Source organism: Dromaius novaehollandiae, chromosome 2 (assembly GCF_036370855.1).
Source record: "Dromaius novaehollandiae isolate bDroNov1 chromosome 2, bDroNov1.hap1, whole genome shotgun sequence".
NCBI classification, from domain to species: Eukaryota; Metazoa; Chordata; class Aves; order Casuariiformes; family Dromaiidae; genus Dromaius; species Dromaius novaehollandiae.
Window position 1 is genome coordinate 94,189,418 of NC_088099.1, and position 16,214 is coordinate 94,205,631.

Below are 16,214 nucleotides of genomic sequence, written 5' to 3' on the forward strand. Positions count from 1 at the left end.
GAGAATATATATATACACACACACACACACACACACACACTCTTATATATCCCTCATGTGCCCGGTTCACTTGACTCAATAGAGACCCACACTTAAGACAGTATTTCGACACGCATGTTCAGAGAAGGGGAAAAAGAAAACAAAGACCTTATTTCCCCCAGATATCCCCAAACCGAAGCTTTAAACTTGACAAGAAAAAAAGGGGACCTTTAGAACCGGGCGGGGCGACGGGAGAGGAGAAAGACGAGGAAATAATTAAAAAAATAAAAACAAAAACGGGCTTACCAGAAGAGTATGCGCAGGATGTTGGCGACCAGCAGCACCAGGCAGACGTAGGCCGAGAAGCCCTCCGCGTTCTGCGTCCGCCGGATGTCGCGGTACTGGGGCACGTAGGGCACCACGCCGCCGAACACCATGGCGGCCGCCGCGCCCCACGCCGCCAGGCGCCGCACGGGCACCAGCAGCCACTCCAGGCCCTGCGCCTCCATGGCAGCGCGCGGCGCACGGGCGGGCGCGGGCAGCGGTCGCCTCCCGCCGCGCTGCTCCGCCGCGGCGCCGCCTCAGCCATGCAGAGTCGCCCCGGCGCGGTGACCCACCTCCTCCGCCCTCGCGCCGCGCCGGCTCTCACGCGCGCCTCTCCGCGCCCGAAGCGGCCGCTCCCGCCTCCCGACCTGCTCCCCGGGCTCCGGCCGCTGCCATGCCGCCGCCGCCCGCCGCGCGCCGCGCCCACTCCCCTCGCCGCCGCGCCGCGACTGGGTGCATGGGGCTGGCGGGGCTCCGAGGGGCCCCTGTGACGCCACAAGGACCGGTCGCGCTTCCGCCAATGAGCGCGGGAGCCGCCCCGGTGACTCCGCGAGGGCGGCGCCGCCGGGTCCCAGCGCTAGCGCGGCCCCCGACGGGGCGGGACGCCCCACGGCCCCTCCGCGGGGGCCGCGCCGCCCGTGCACCGGCACCGGCACCGACACGCTGCGTGCTTAGGCGGTGGCCCCCCTCGCACACGCAGGGAAGCCAAGCCGGGGGCAGGCGGCCTCCCCTCACCCCGGGGAGGCCAGAGGGTGCTCAGTTCCCCTGCGAAACAGGCCAGGCTACACATACCTGCAGCCCCCTTCATCTGTTTTTAGAGGCTGTCCCAGATTTTGCTCATATGTAGCTGATTTTTGTGCTGAAGAGTTAAGAGAAAGTCTGTCATGCTTCATGGAAATTATACTATAATGGCTCTGAAAATTGTTGTCCCTCCTGACCTCAACTATAAACAAAATGCAGCAAAATTGTAACCAGCACACCTTCCTTACAGGGGAATGTTTTCCCCACAACTGTAAAGACAAAAAAAGGCGGGGGGCAAGGAAATGGGAAATTTGCATCTTATTCTAACCAAAATGATAAGTACTTACTGTTGTTTGTACTGTGCCAGCAGAAGAGTACACCTGCTCCTCACACGTGGTACAAGGGGCTTGAAGAAATGGAAGCTGTATCCTAAAATGGCTGCTTGAGGAGGTGGCAGACTTTAATTACACTAAGAAGGATGCTTTATGCATTTAACCTTATACGTGATGCACAAGTATTTTATTCCTATCTTCCCGGTTTGTTCCTTGAGCTCCCTGTAATGTTTTCATGGATATGTTTGCCTTCTTGTATCTGCTCTTGCTGCTCATCAAATAGGTGAGAAACAACATAGGAGTTTTCCTGCAACTCAGTGATGTGTTACTTCATGTTGTGTATCAAAAACTGTAAATGTTGGTTATGAGTCTTGAATGAAAAGGATCAGAAATTAAAAGTACAAAGAAGAGTTTGCTTCAGGGCTCCTGAAGTCTTCTGTTTACTTTCTACGTGGCAGTGTGCTTTACAGACCAGCACGTTACCAAGCTGCCACTATTACTGTCACCTGCTGAGTTTTTGCAGCGTACTAACATACATGGTATGTTTTGCAGCATATAAATCTCCACATTATTGCAGAGCGTATTTTTCAAATACAATTTTTATGTAGTATCACAAAAACATCCCAAACACTTTCCTACATAGATGAAGTGATTGGCCCTAACATTAGAGCTCTCACCTTTCCTCCAGGGAAGTACAGTATGGCTCTACTTAGTTCCACAGAGCTGAACGGAGTTAAAAATACACAGGTCCACTACATTAGAAGAGTAAGAGGAGGCCCATTTCTACAGTTAAATCTATGTAGCCATACTCCTAGGAGAAACAGGGCCAATGGGACACAGGAATCAACCACCATGTCGGACAAGTTTCAAGACTGAAGCTTTAGCCACTTTTTTTTTTTTTTTTTTTTTTTTTTTTTACAGTTTTTTACATGTGGGGTGGGACTGTTTGTGCTTCATATGTAATCTTTGCAGTAGCAAAGAGAGCAGACTGTTGCAAGTCTTCTAATCTGTCTGTAGTTCTGCAAATGGATTTTGAAAGGTGAAAGCTAAAATATTTTTATATTCGGCATTAAACAAATGCTGTTGTGCTGAAACAAGCCTATGAAGTTACGGCTAGACACAGGTCAAACCATACAATGCAGGTAAGGTGCAAGTCACCCCCTTGAACACACTGCACAATAAATGTTCTGTAATTAGGATTACATGAATTCCTATGGAAACCAATAGTCCATTCAACTATCATATCTCATTCTACAAATACAGCCTCTGTGAGATTAAGACATTTACTGTATTGTTCATAAAACAAATAAATGGATCTTAAGTACATTTAAGATGCCCATTCCTACCAAGATGTGTTACCACTAAATCAGCTGTCCTCGTTTCTCCACTCTGGATTTTCTAAAGCAGCCCAGTTGCAGTTAGTAGCAAAAACTACCTCCTGATACGATCAGACACTAATGAGTCCTTGTTTTGGCAAACAATAGGCAGAATCAAACTAGTGTTCATGGGAGATACTGTTTTACTGCAGATCTTCACCTCTTTTTCTTTCTCCCCCTGCACTGGCCTTGGTAATTGACAGGAGTCCCTATCAAGCTGGCAGTATGAACATGGAACGGGAGCACGCACAGGCATGCAAAGCAACTTCCTCTCTGTTTTAAAGGATGACCTTTGCCCAGGGCACCTGGCCTACAGGCTTCTCTCTCTCCCATTCTCTGCAACAGCAGCACGCTCCAAACCAGGGAGTGGGAACCAGGACCATATGGGCTGAGTTCAGATTCTTTATTCAAACTGCTGCTATCTCTGCAGAATTCCACAGGCAAATGAAGGAAAAAGACCCCAAACCAGACCTTCCAGAGAAGCAGAAAGCAACCTGGTAGCAGGCAGAAATATACAAACCTCTCCTCCGTAAGTTACAGCTTTGAAACAAGGGGCCAAGTTCAGCCAAAACAGAGAAATAAACAAACAACCATATATCACACAGAGAAGTAACTGAACAAGAACTACTTAGCACACAGCCCATTACTCTGTCAAATGGCTCCAGCTGACTACAACCATTTCTTCCTCACATGTTCTTCATATTATGGTTGCTTACTAACACAGGATCGTTGCATTCATCAGGGAGCTGCTGATACTGGGCAGTAGGATGGAAAAGAGGCAGTGAAAAGCAGTTTAGGAAATTCTTAAGACTGGCTTTATCACTGAAGAATGCAAGTACAAGGTCTTAAGCCTGACCAGAAGAATCCCTGGTTTTCTCTGACTGATGTTCTCTCCTTCTTGATTCAGATTTGGAGTGGCTTGGAGGCAGAGAGACAAAAAAAACCAAAAAACAAAAAACAAAAAAACAACCAATGAGAAAACTAAAGCCTCAGCATGATTCAAACACACCACCCTGTCATTTGGAGTCAGAGGCCATTACCCCACCCAAACTCCTTGTTTTCCTCTGTTCCAGGACAAAGACAAAGGGCTTCTGATACCATTCACGCATTGTACTGCACAATTGGTTTGCTTTTGTTGAGAGAAGCTCAGCATCTACAGTACCTGTCTTCTACACATAAGAACAGAACAACAGGAATTTGCACTGCCCTTACCAGAAGCCAGCAATGCAGCAGAACAAAACCCCTGCTGCATTATTAACAGTTGAGTCCAAGACAAAAATCTAGATCAAACAGACAAAAATGTTGCAGTTTGATTTTTTCCTGAAACCCTGAGGACCTGTAGTTGTAAGTCCTTTTGGAGTAATACAACATTCATCCCAGAGGGCTCACAAACACCCTTGCAAGTCTTCTGACCATCTCCATCAAGAGCTACGCATAGTTAAACACCACCAAAAGGAAAAGTAGCCACAGAAGAAAAATCTTCTGACCCCAGTGTGATTTGAACACACAACCTTCTGATCTGGAGTCAGATGCGCTACCATTGCGCCATGAGGTCACAGTGCTGTAAACATTTATTTCTCTCTCCAGAATTAAATCTCTTGAGGTTTTTCTCCCAGATAACACTGCATTAGCCTGTGTCAACAGAGTCTGTTGGCACCCTCAGGTTTCTCTACCTTCTTTTCAGAGGCCTTTTGCCAGACATGCTTGGAATATGCACCCACAGAATACCTGCTGGCAAATGCCATGTTAAATACTAAACAAGGTGAAGGTGGGAGGGCCACCTACAGTAGCCAAACAGCATAAAACACCTGTCATAGTCTCAGCAACTCCTCTACCTGCCACAAATATCTCACAGAAGAAAGCAAGAGAAGCAGGCAGGCCATCATCGTTCAAGCTTTCAATGTCAAAAGCACACTTAAAAAGGATCTGTGTTTCAGACAAGAAAGCACAAGCTTTTTGCCCCAACAAGAACAGCTAAAGAATCTGATTTCTAAACTCATTTTGTTTATTGTCATTGCTCACTCATTCAAATCTTGCACTGTTAGAATACATCTTGTTTATCCTATACCTGGTATTACCCAGTGATGTTCCCCATATTTGCCCTAATCCATCCACATTTTCTGCAACTGTAAAAAGTACTTTCCAGTAATTCAAAGTGAATTTAAACCATCTTTACCAGGAAAACATTCCAGTTGTCTTCCAACATAGTTGCAGTTTGCTCACAGGAAACTTTACCTATGGTTCTTCAAAGTTTCTGGAAAAGCAAAACATACATCCTCAAATGAATGATTCCTTCTTTTGCCCAGGTTCTGGCCTCTTCAGCACAGGCTCTGTTACCAAATTTTAGAAAGTTTCTGAATTGGAAATTTAGAAAGATGCTCTTTCCACCATACATCCCCACACCCACCACATTTAATCTCTGTGCATAAAGCACATGCTCTGCTTTGAAATATGAGGTACCTGGAAAAAAAGACCCATGAGGATGTGGGATTTGAACACAGCACCTCCTCCTGCACAGTCAGACTCACAATCCTTGTGCCACAATGCCATAGAAGCTGCCTTGTATTACCTTCACAACTCCTGTTGCATACCACATTTCCTTATACAGAGCTCCTTCTTGTGTTTATGACATCCAAAATAAGCATGACTCCAGTGTGATTTGAACACACAACCTCACCCATTGTCAGATGTGCCACCAGTGGGCCACAAGCTGAGAGTAACAAACACTGCTTCCTTTTCTACTCAGGACAAATACCTCCACTTCTCTCCTGCAGCTTTTGGGGAAAGTAACCACCCAGTGAATGCTCTTCTACCATCATTGTGCAAAGGACAGGGAGACAAGGCTGGGGTAGGAAAAAAGCATGAGAAATACCATCTTTAACCAGCCATGCCTGGAAAACATAGCTACAAAACATAGATTTCTAGATATCTGCATAATAATTCACGTAACAGCAGCTAGACAGGTAGTTTCATGCAGCCATGAATTACATAAAACTCTTCACACCGCCAAATAATGCCACCACTACAACCTCTGTAGTCAAAGCATCTGCAATGGACTTTCTGCTGCTCCTACAAAACGTACGTTTATCCCCAGTGCAAAACTCTTACAGGGAAAATTATGCTTTCTTTTCCATTACTGTTACTTAGTAATAAAAGGTGCAGAGAGTGCACACAAAGAATATCTGATAAAGAGGATACTTAACCCCGTCTGTTTTCTGTCCAAAGGAGTGACCGAACAAGCTTCACAATAAGGGGATTCATGAGCAGTCTCAAAAGAAGTCTCAAAAAACAAGAGTTTCACTGAAAGCAGAACACCTCCATCAGGGATCAGATTTCCCTACCATTGTGATTACTTTCTTTTTTTCCCCTCAAAGATACAGGGCTTGAATTTCAAACTATGCACAAACACCCAAGTTTTTAATATTCACCTCAAATGGCTTGTCTTTCAAAGAAGCCCTGGATTTGTCAGACACTGTTGACCTGGATGCCACTTTCTCCATGCCTGAAACTTTCCACATTTGCATTTCACTCACCACATCTTTCCATATTTTTAATAACAATAACACATTACTTCTACTGGTGTTACCAGATGAAAGAAAAGTTGTTGTGTCTTTGTTATGGAAATTAGGCTTGTTAGCCACCATAACAGGGCTCGACCCTAGGTTCCCGCAAGCAAAGTTCAGAGCCAAATCAAAACAAATTAAATAATTAAATTTTAATTACACACATACAGTAATTACAGCTCGAGCTGGGTGCCTCTGAAGAGGGACCCCAACAAAAAAAAAAATCCTGGGTAATTATAGTTTTTTCAACTTAAGTTTCCCACCCTTCACGCGGTAGTTAGACCAATAGTAATTTTTAGGTCTGGGGTCTCCTGCTCCTCATTGGATCTCATCGTTGTTCCTAGGTAAGCTGTTTTTCTCCTTATCTTTATTTTTTGCAGTCTCTGATGACGGTTGTACCTTTATTTTTGTTGGGTCTTACTGTTTTCTCTCAAGGTCCTGAGGAGGAGGTGATTCTAAATCATAACAATTAACACTGCCCCAGCAGTGAGCTAAGGCTTTGCCCCTCAAGGTCCTAATGCCCTGCACTGGTCTTATTTCAAAGCCTTGACATCCTCCCTTTCGGAGTGTGAGACGCAGGAATGCAGACCGCTTGTAACTTCCTCATCTTCCTAGCTTGAACCAGCTCTGAGGCCCTTTTCTTACTGGACTAAGTTCATTATTTTATCTAAGTGCGGCCTAAGGCTTCAGCAAATTTAGCTACTCATGCTAAGCAAGTTTTATACCTCTAGACAGTTTCAGTTTGCTATTCCTTAACAGTCTTCACTAGTGGAACAAGCTTTCAGTGAACTAGATTACGGTGAATCAAGAGAAACGGGTAAATGGTTCGCTTGCAAGAAACATCAACACTATTTAGGATTTCAACACAGAAAATCTGATGACCTAGCAAAGCCATATGCTTTTTCTGCATATTGTGTCCTGACTAACAATTGTAAACTAGAATGCGAGAGAATCTTCCTAAGAGACAGGTAAAGACCAAGCGCAGCATGACTCAAATGCCCAACTCCGCAATCTGGTAGCAGTAAATCCACTACTGTGCTGCAAGAACTAGGTTCTGCCCAGCCCTCTCCTCTTCAGGATAAAACCTTTACAGCTGCTTATGCCTGTGCCATTAATACAGGGGAAAAAAACACAACTGCAGTGTGACTTGCATACATTGCCTTCTGATCTAAAGCTAGACAGCTACCATTGCACCTTAAGGTCTCAGGAACACTTGTCTTCTTGTCTCCTCACCAGTCACAAAACATTAGCCTTTTTTTGAGAAGTCTGACAAAGGCAGTGATACTTTCTGTCCTTTCCCCCCTTCCTAAGTGGCCCTATGCCAGACATGCTTGGAATACATGACCAGAGGTTTCCTGACCCCTGATAAATAACATCTCATTTGTCAGGGAAGAGGAGAGGGAAATGACTTTATGAAACACTGAAACAACAACAATAACACACTCATATAAAGCAATTCCTTTATCTCTCTGTACTGCAGGCTTTTACAGCATGACATTTTATAAAAATGGCATTGAACTTAGAGCTCAGAACTATAAATGTTTAAGTATATTTTAATTTCCTATCCCACTATGCGGACTTGTCCTCCAAAATAAGAGAGACTGGAACTTCCTCAAAAAAGAGCAAGAAATATGCTCTGGATATCATTTTAGCATAAAAGCACAATATGAAGAGTTCACAGCACAGGCCTATCATTCTGAAATAGGATTTAAGCACATGACTCATGTGCCTCCAGGTCATCCTATTTTTCATTTTTACTTCATGGGCTTTGTAGCAAGATGAGGGCATTTTTAAGTTGAAAGTGACTAGAAGCCCATGCTTTTTTTTTTCCTGAAAGAAAGTAACATAGAGCCTATTTTGGTATGGCAAGTAAATTTACGTTGTCAAATCTTCTCTTCCATCCCCCCCTCTAGCCCCCTCAACATCTGTTTTACATTTGTTATCAACACGAACTTCTGGCTACCCTTTCAGTAAATGAAGTATTCTTCACTTATTTTGTTAAACACTCTTATAAGCACCAGCAACACTGACTGTTTACTAGTTCTTGTCTAAACCTATGCCTTAAAAAAAAAAATTGCCCAGTGACCTCAGTGATTTTTGCTCAGGTCCCCCTAGCACATGGATGCACACCTAGCAGGGACCACTACTGCTAAAATATGGCTCATGTCACTTCCCAGAAATGTATACAGCAGCTTAACTCTGACAACATAAGCCCTCTAAGGAGGCTGAGAACAGGGGATAACACAAATGCTGTAAGTGCCATTTCTATTTTAAATATATTCGTGGTTCAGCAAAGTCTTTTTCGTCTTGCTGCTTATCCCTTCTATTCTGAGGTTTTTCTGAATTCTGGAACTTTTCTGAAACTGTTTTGGCCTTACAGACACTTTGATTTTTATTTCATTAAGCCAGCTTTGGACCATATGCCAAACCCTGCTCGATACTTGAACTAGAAGGTCCATTAAAATTAGCTGTGGAGGGCACAAAATAAAAGAACAAGGCTTTCTAGGGGAAAAAATGCTTCTAAATATTTCCTTTATTCCTCAGTCCTTCACACTATAATTGCCTTTCTTCCACTGCTATGCTCACTGAATACCTTAATTTTTGTCTTGACCCCACTGGCCTTCCTCACAAGCAAGAACTATTTACAAAAGCCTCTATCAAGCCATGCCTATTTGCAGTGGACTCAAAAAGACAGTGCATTCAAAAAGGGGCTTGCAACTCTTATAAGCTTGTTGGTTGTGTAATGCTGTTCCTCCACATTTCCAGCTATTTCTTCACACCTATAAGCTCTTCACCACAAACAAGGCTGCATGATTTTATTCAAGATACCTGGACACAAGGAGACAGAACTTCAGCAGCCTCCAGTAGAAAATATTTTTATATAAAAAGAGGAGAAAAAAATGTAGCTGTTCTGGGGGGAAGGAAAACCAGCAAGACCATAGCTGTTATCCGGAGTAAAATATGCAAAAAAAATACAGCTCTACTATTGAGCCCTAAGGCTAAGAAGATTTAATAGCAACAGAGAAATAGGTAAGAAGGCACAACTCTTTATTATCTATGCAACAGAATGTAAAAGCTATGTGGATGCAGCTAGTGGCCATGTACAAATGCAAGGTGTATCTATCCACATGTTGTTGTTCAAACTTTTATCTGGAAGCTTTCTTGAGTGATAACACTGCTACATGACTCAAGGTCTGAAAAACTTCTTACTCCATTTTTCCTTCTACAAAGAAAAAGCCGAGGAGGAGAATCTGCAGGGGTGGGAAGATAAGGAAGACAGATGAGAAGCAATGATTACAGAAGCAGATAAAAATGGGGAGGTTTGCTTCGATATCAGAATCTCACCACAGAGATTACTATAATGCTCCTTCCTAAATGAGGTGGGGGAGGTCAAGAGGGAAAACAATTATGTTTATTAAGAAAAGATACTAAGTGGTAGAAGTACAAGAGATAACCTTGCCAGCATTTGAGGTCACCACTAGCTCAGGAGAGAAACCTGTTATGGATGAAGGCACTGTACTGCGTTTCATTAATCTACAAAGTAACAGACTAAGAAAGGCGAAGCTATTGCCCAACAGCGGTAGTCTCCTAAATTTACAGACATAGCTAGTTGAAAACCTCATCATTTACGTAAGGCAACAGTTACAGGACCTAGGACACTTTGCATACACCATGGAAAAGATCTTTGTAGTAGATGCACAGAACCTTTTTATGCTACAAAGCTGAAAAACACAGGGATGAGCTAAATGTTATCATGACTTTAAGAGGCACCATGCAATTCTTGCTGCTGCCTTTGCTCATGTCTATTTAGACATTTTGGTGCAAGAAACTTCAACAAGTGCACATATTTTTGTGTATTATGCAACTATTGCCATGAGAAAAAGAAAGCAAACCTAAAAAAGTCAAAGCTTGGGCCTTGTTGGTAGACAAGCATTTTTCCTCATTTAAATGCTCACTTCTGTTCTACGAAGCTTTAGTACCCCCGAAGACCAAATCCCAACATCCTCTTTAATTATTGCTCTGTAGAATTACGATTGCTTTGGAAAATAAAGGAATACCACATTTAGATGATGTTTAATAGTTCTTTAACCAGAAATACAGCCATTTAACGAGCATATAACCATCTATGAAACCACCTTTCTAGTTCTGCTCTACCTCTCAAGATTTACAGCAAAGAAACAAGATTTACAAGTTGTTTCTCTAATGCTTTACACATAAATTAACATAAAAATCCAGCTACTACCAACTTTTTCTCAGCATTTACTTGACTATCCTCCAAAGCCTACTGAATGCAAATCAAAAGTTTAGACAAATGAGAGGATTACCTGAAAGTCACCCGCAGAAAACAATAATCCTGCTCTCGTGTTAGAGCACATAACTCCAGCAATTTGGCAAGAAGTTACATCTCCTCCTCGCCCACAACGAGCATATTCCAACAATTTCCTCCAGGATTTATGTTCTTCTGTATAGCTTAGTTAACGCTATCTCCTTTCAAAGGAATGACCCACGCAGACATTTCAAAGCAAGGTGTTTGTGGCACCTATACCTTTCTTTCCCCCAGTGTATTCCCCCTTGTCACCGCTCTTCTGTACCAGTGGAGGGGAAAAACAAGAAGACTGATTTCCTTCAGACTCTGCCTATGTACCACAAACTACTAGGCAGTGTAAGACGTTTTGCAGTTTCACCTATTTGCTTTCAAACCGCACCGACCCAACCCCACCCTCAGAGCGTGAACCAAGCAGGAAGCACTCTCTGAAAAGCACTTGTGCCCACGGCGTTTTTATCCTACTCGAGGCATATTTTTTAGCGCGGCGACTGCGCACAGCCACCCCTCAGAAACGCCAGGCAGCCTCCCTCGCGCAAGTTTTTAAACAGTTTTCTTTTTTGTTTGTTGTTGTTGTTGTTGTTGTTGTTGTTGTTGTTGTTGTTGTTGTTGTTGTTGTTGTTGTTTTCCCCCCCGCAGCCCAGAAGCAGGAGCGGCTTCCTCCTCACCCAGGCCTCCGCCGCAGAGCTCACGCCGGCTGCGGAGAGCTGTGGGGGCCCAAAGCCCCCACCCCGCGCGGCCGCCCGCGCGCCCAGACCGGCCCGAACCGGTCCGGGCCGGGCGGAGCCGTTGCGGCCGGGCGGGGCCGCGCTCACCTGCCCTCCCCGCTTCAGCGGCGGGCGGTGCGGGGCTGGGGAGATGGCGGCCGCCGACCCTCCGGGCGCTGGGGAGCTCTCGCAGCTGGTGAGTGCGGGGCAGCTTCCCCCGAGGGGAAACCGCCCGAGGCACTGGGCCGGGAAGGGTAACACGCCCGGGGAGGCGGTGGTTTGCGCTGCAGCGGGCCGGAGGCGAGGGCGGCGTGGTGAGCGCTCGCCCGGCGCCGCTGCGGCCTCCCGCGCCGCGCAGCCCCCTTCTGCCCAGTGGTACGCTCACGTACTGTTTTTCTACTGCCTGCTGTAATTAGTTTTTCTTCTTTTTTTATCCTCCCTTTTTTCCAGGCGGAAAATCTGCTGTATCAGCTGCAGGAGAATTTTCAAGCTCTGAGTGAAAAGATAACGCTGAGAAATATCCTCTTTTTAATCCCGTTACTAGCTTAGTGGCAGAAGTTTTGTAACTGCTAGAAAGGAACGAGCTCTAGTTATTTCACTGGGTTAGGTTTGGTTTCGCTTGTTTAGGTTACCAAACGGCTGTAAAAAAAGTTTTGCTTTTTAAATTTGGGATAAATTCGTATTTTAAATTGATGTTTAGAAAAACAATTAGTATTACTAAGCATCTGTGATATAAAGACAACTGGACTGTCCCCCAAGTATTTTTATTACTCCCCCCCCCCCAAAAAAAAGGTTTTACTAAAAGTGTTATCAGTCACAGTGTGCTAGTATCTGTGCAGTAATTCTTGCTTCTAAATTGTAGTAGAATAAGTGATAAATTATGTGCAAATATTCTAAAGGTACATTAAGGATATGTCTTCAAGAATGTCACTTAAATCAGCATATCACAGCATGTTGTTGGCTTAAAAAAAAGTTCTGTTAGCCTCCTGGGTGTGGGAAGGGGAGCCTGCAAAAAGAGAAACTAACACCTGAAGGGGCTCTAGGATCTCATCAGATGTAGATACAGGAACTGTCTCTGCTTTCTGAAATGGAAAATTTATTACAGTTTATATTTTTCTGAAACTACTACCTTTCAGGAAGGTCTTTTAGTGTAAAAGGAGAATAGCATTACAAAATAGACTTCCAGTATCACTCGCATTCTGATTGTGTATGTTGACCACAAGGGTTGCCTAAAATAGTTCCTCAAAGAGAAAACAATCTTACAGAGAAAATATTCCACCACACTAGTGGGCAGACAGGAAAGCATTTAAAAACATTTAGAATCTCAGTGCTTTTCCTGTTGCAAGAGAAAGTAGGATTGTCTTGTTCCAGTACAATCTTGTACTATTCCTGGATGGTTTGTCTTGCCTTAGAGTGTTGAACATGAGTAAGTAAGAGGCTAAAGCAGCTAGAAGACCTCATTTTTATCATGGAAGGAAAAAAAAAAACTGTAAAATCATAGCATTTTTATTTATAACAAGTTCTCTTTAACTTTTTACTGGAAGAAATGGGTGAGCGTATTGATGACCTCGAGAAGCATGTTGCTGACCTCATGGCAGAGGCTGGGATAGAAAACACTAATGAAGAGTTGAGAGTAAAGAAACTAACTGAGTTTTTCTGCATTTTATGCATTTCCACTTAGTTTTGGACTATAGGCAGCACCTAGCATGAAAATAGTTATATGTTTATCATACCTACATTTACTTGGATTTTAAGATATGCTGAGATTTTATGGTTTTTTTTAATTACCTTGGATTTGTTTTTGCCAGCAGCCTAAGAATACTACTTTTTCAAAAGAACACAAACTATATCTTGCTGCATCTGTTACAGCTGTTTGACAAATAGAAGTAGTAGTGCAAACTAATCCCAAAGATGTAAACTGAGGCTGCACATTTGTTTTAATAAAAAGTGTAGTTTAAAGCACTCCTGCCCACCATTTCTGCCTCTTGGGTATGCTAGCATAGCTGACTGAGGAATCTATCTCATTTAAATTTTCTATATATCTCTCTCTCTTTAAACCCTGCTCCAGCATTCTAGTGTGGCTTACAACACACCTTATAAACACCAGTGCGCAGAACAACTGAGGAATGATTTGTCCTTGAAGTAGTAAGTTGTGGGGTGGACGGCACAAAGAGAGTTTAAGTAGTAGTGTCAAATGCTCTGTAATGTAAAATCACATTACAGTTCAGGACTGCGTACTGTATTCTGCGCCATTACTCTCTGTTGATACTGGAGAACTGATGAAGTTTTCTGTCTAGACCCATAGATGGATGCCTCAGTCACTGTTCTTAGTATTTATGAAACAGCATCCCTTCAGCATTCTCTTGGTGCTGGTGAGATCTTCTTCCTATTGTTGCAAGCTTTCCGAATTCAGATTGAGACAAATAGTTATTTTTGTCATTTAGAGGCTGCTTACCCAAGTACAGAAAGGAGTATCTGTAAATTTGTTAAAGTATTTTAGGCATCTCTTCATTCTGTTGCCTTTCTCTTGGTGATAAACTCTGAAATTATTTTCACAAATATAGAAGGGCCATCTCATACATTAAACTGTACAGAGATGTTCCTATTTTTATGCTGAATCACATTCATGAATAATTAAACCACTAACCTACTTACTTTCTTTGCAGCACTGAAATGAGGTTGTCATCAGGAAAGATGAAGGGAAAACAGCACTGCACTGAATCTGGGAGCGTATCATCGTCTACAGTCAGTGTCACTAGTCTCAAAAAGTGTCAGTGACAACAAACACACTTGTGTCAGAATCTCTTATTATTATTTCTCCAGTAAAAGAGTTAAACACTGCGTTTATTCTTCTCAGTAGGACACTTTCATGTAACTGGGAAAGAACCACTACTTTCAGAGGAGACAAAAAAAGTAACATTTTGGATAGAAAACTGTATCCTATATAGTGAATTACACTTTCTTACATTTAAAAAGTCTCACAGGGTATTTCCTTTATTCTAATACTGTAATCTTTAAATTTTTGTATGTTTATTTGTTGCCTTTTTAACTTAAATATTCTTAAATAACAAGATGCTTCTATAACAAAACTTCTCCATTTGTGTGTGCCTCCTTGATGCTCCTTTAGATTTTGTACATTATAAAATTCAGACATGAATGTTGAAAATATCTATTTGATGTTATTACAAAGGTTCCTTTGTGAAAATTTTTATTCACGTCCAGTACTGTGGCGGACAGATGAATGAATTTTTTGCCTTAAACATTTCTTGGTGCATGGAGTGCAGGCAGGCCATAACCCCGAACAAGCCATCTGTCCCTGGCGGAAACAGGACTGGGCTGCTGCGACCCCCGAGATGGTCTCCCTGCGACCACCCGGAACACACCGAGCCTGCACTGAACGAGACCACAATCGGGCAGAGACTTTGGGATCCGTTTTTAGCACAACTTCTATAAAACTTGCTTGGCATGAGTGGCTAAATTTGCTGAAGCCTTAGGCCGTGCTCCCTAGTTCGGTGAGAAAGGGCCCCAGAGCTGGTGTAGGCGGGAACGATAAGGGGGTTACCAGCAATTTGCATTCCTGTGCACTGCTGAAACAGTGCTAATTGCTGGAGTTACCACCTCTTTGTCAAGACCTTGAGAGATGATGGTGGGACCCGAGGAAGGAAGACACACCTGTCGGCAGAAACTGCAACAGAAAAGAAGGGAGAAAAGAAACAGCCTGCCTAGGAACAACGATGAGATCCAATAAGGAGCAGGAGACCCCAGACTCAAAAATTACTATTGGTCTGAACTACCACGTGGGGGGGGGGGTGGGAAACTTAATTTGAAAAAGCTATAATTGCCCAGGGATCTCTTTGTTCAGGGTCCCTCTTTGGAGGTACCCAACTCGAGCTGTAACCACTGCACGCGTGTCATTCCGAGCTAACCTAGGGTCGGACCCAACTCGAGTTGTAATTACTGCACGCGTACCACCAAAACTTACACCCAGGGTGAAGAGGACCCACCTACCACCAGACAGGAGCCCCCCCAGTGCCGAGACTCCCAAAGGAAGAGGACCAACAGGACGCCGCTGGATCCACGGGTGGTGATCTCTCTCTCTCTCTCTCTCTCTCTCTCTCTCTCTCTCTCTCTCTCTCTCTCTCTCTTTCCCCCTCTCTTTTGTTGAATGTTGGTAAGATCTGTTTTTGTCTAGCTAGTTGCAGTATTTGCCATTGAATTATCCTATTTGACCACATGCCTCATCTTTGTGTTAATAAATCTTAAAACCGGTTGGCTGGTGTCGTTTCACCTTAATTCAGTCCAAGGGCATCACGAACTTGGTCGTTTAGCCCCAAGGGGAGGGAGGTCGTCCTGAACGACTCCTTTCGGGCCGTGACAAGTACTCTGCCCTGAAAGAAATGGTAGTACTTCCACAGAATACAGCTGTTCAGTTGATCTTTTTTCCACAAGCCCAGCTAAAGCTGTGCACACCTGTGCATGTAACATCATCCAGGTATGTACGTACATCTTGCTGATTTCGGTTAACATCAGCCATTTTGATTTAAAGAGCCTATTTTAAAGAGTAAATGGGTATCGGTGGCTTTGAAATAGGAATTCTAGTTACCAAACATTCTGTTTTCTTTCACTTATTCTGACTAGTGTGTCTTATTTAGGACATCTGCCCTAAGTCAGGTTCTTATTCACCAAAAAACTGACATTTTTGGCAGAGGCAATTTTGTTGTTGGAAACTTAAACAGAGCCTCTTTCAGCAAATAAAGAAACAGAAGTATTGGGCAGAAGATTGAACTGAAAATTGGGTAAATAAAACACCTCAGCTAATGAAGGATAAATGTGCTTTTTAAAACTTTGGCAGTTTTTAACTTAATATT

The 16,214-nt window shown here is 43.4% G+C and overlaps 1 protein-coding gene and 2 non-coding genes across 4 annotated transcripts in view; 1 reads left to right on the forward strand and 2 right to left on the reverse strand.

Annotated features, from left to right (window-relative positions):
* The window catches only part of SLC66A2 (solute carrier family 66 member 2), a 65,265-nt gene extending 64,453 nt beyond the window's left edge, over positions 1–812 (reverse strand). For both annotated transcript variants that reach the window (XM_026115629.2, XM_026115627.2), the window contains exon 1: positions 286–812. In XM_026115629.2, coding sequence (XP_025971414.1) covers positions 286–488 — 203 coding nt within the window. In that variant the 5' untranslated portion in view covers positions 489–812. The remainder of the gene's footprint in view (positions 1–285) is intronic.
* A 3,423-nt stretch (positions 813–4,235) lies between these two features.
* Positions 4,236–4,307, reverse strand: TRNAW-CCA (transfer RNA tryptophan (anticodon CCA)). Its single transcript has one exon. It is a non-coding gene; the product is annotated as a tRNA-Trp (tRNA).
* Positions 4,308–11,017: 6,710 nt separating this feature from the next.
* On the forward strand, positions 11,018–15,616 carry LOC112992486 (uncharacterized). Its single transcript, XR_010387796.1, has 2 exons — positions 11,018–11,542; positions 14,013–15,616. It is a non-coding gene; the product is annotated as an uncharacterized LOC112992486 (transcript).
* The last annotated feature ends 598 nt before the right edge of the window (positions 15,617–16,214 follow it).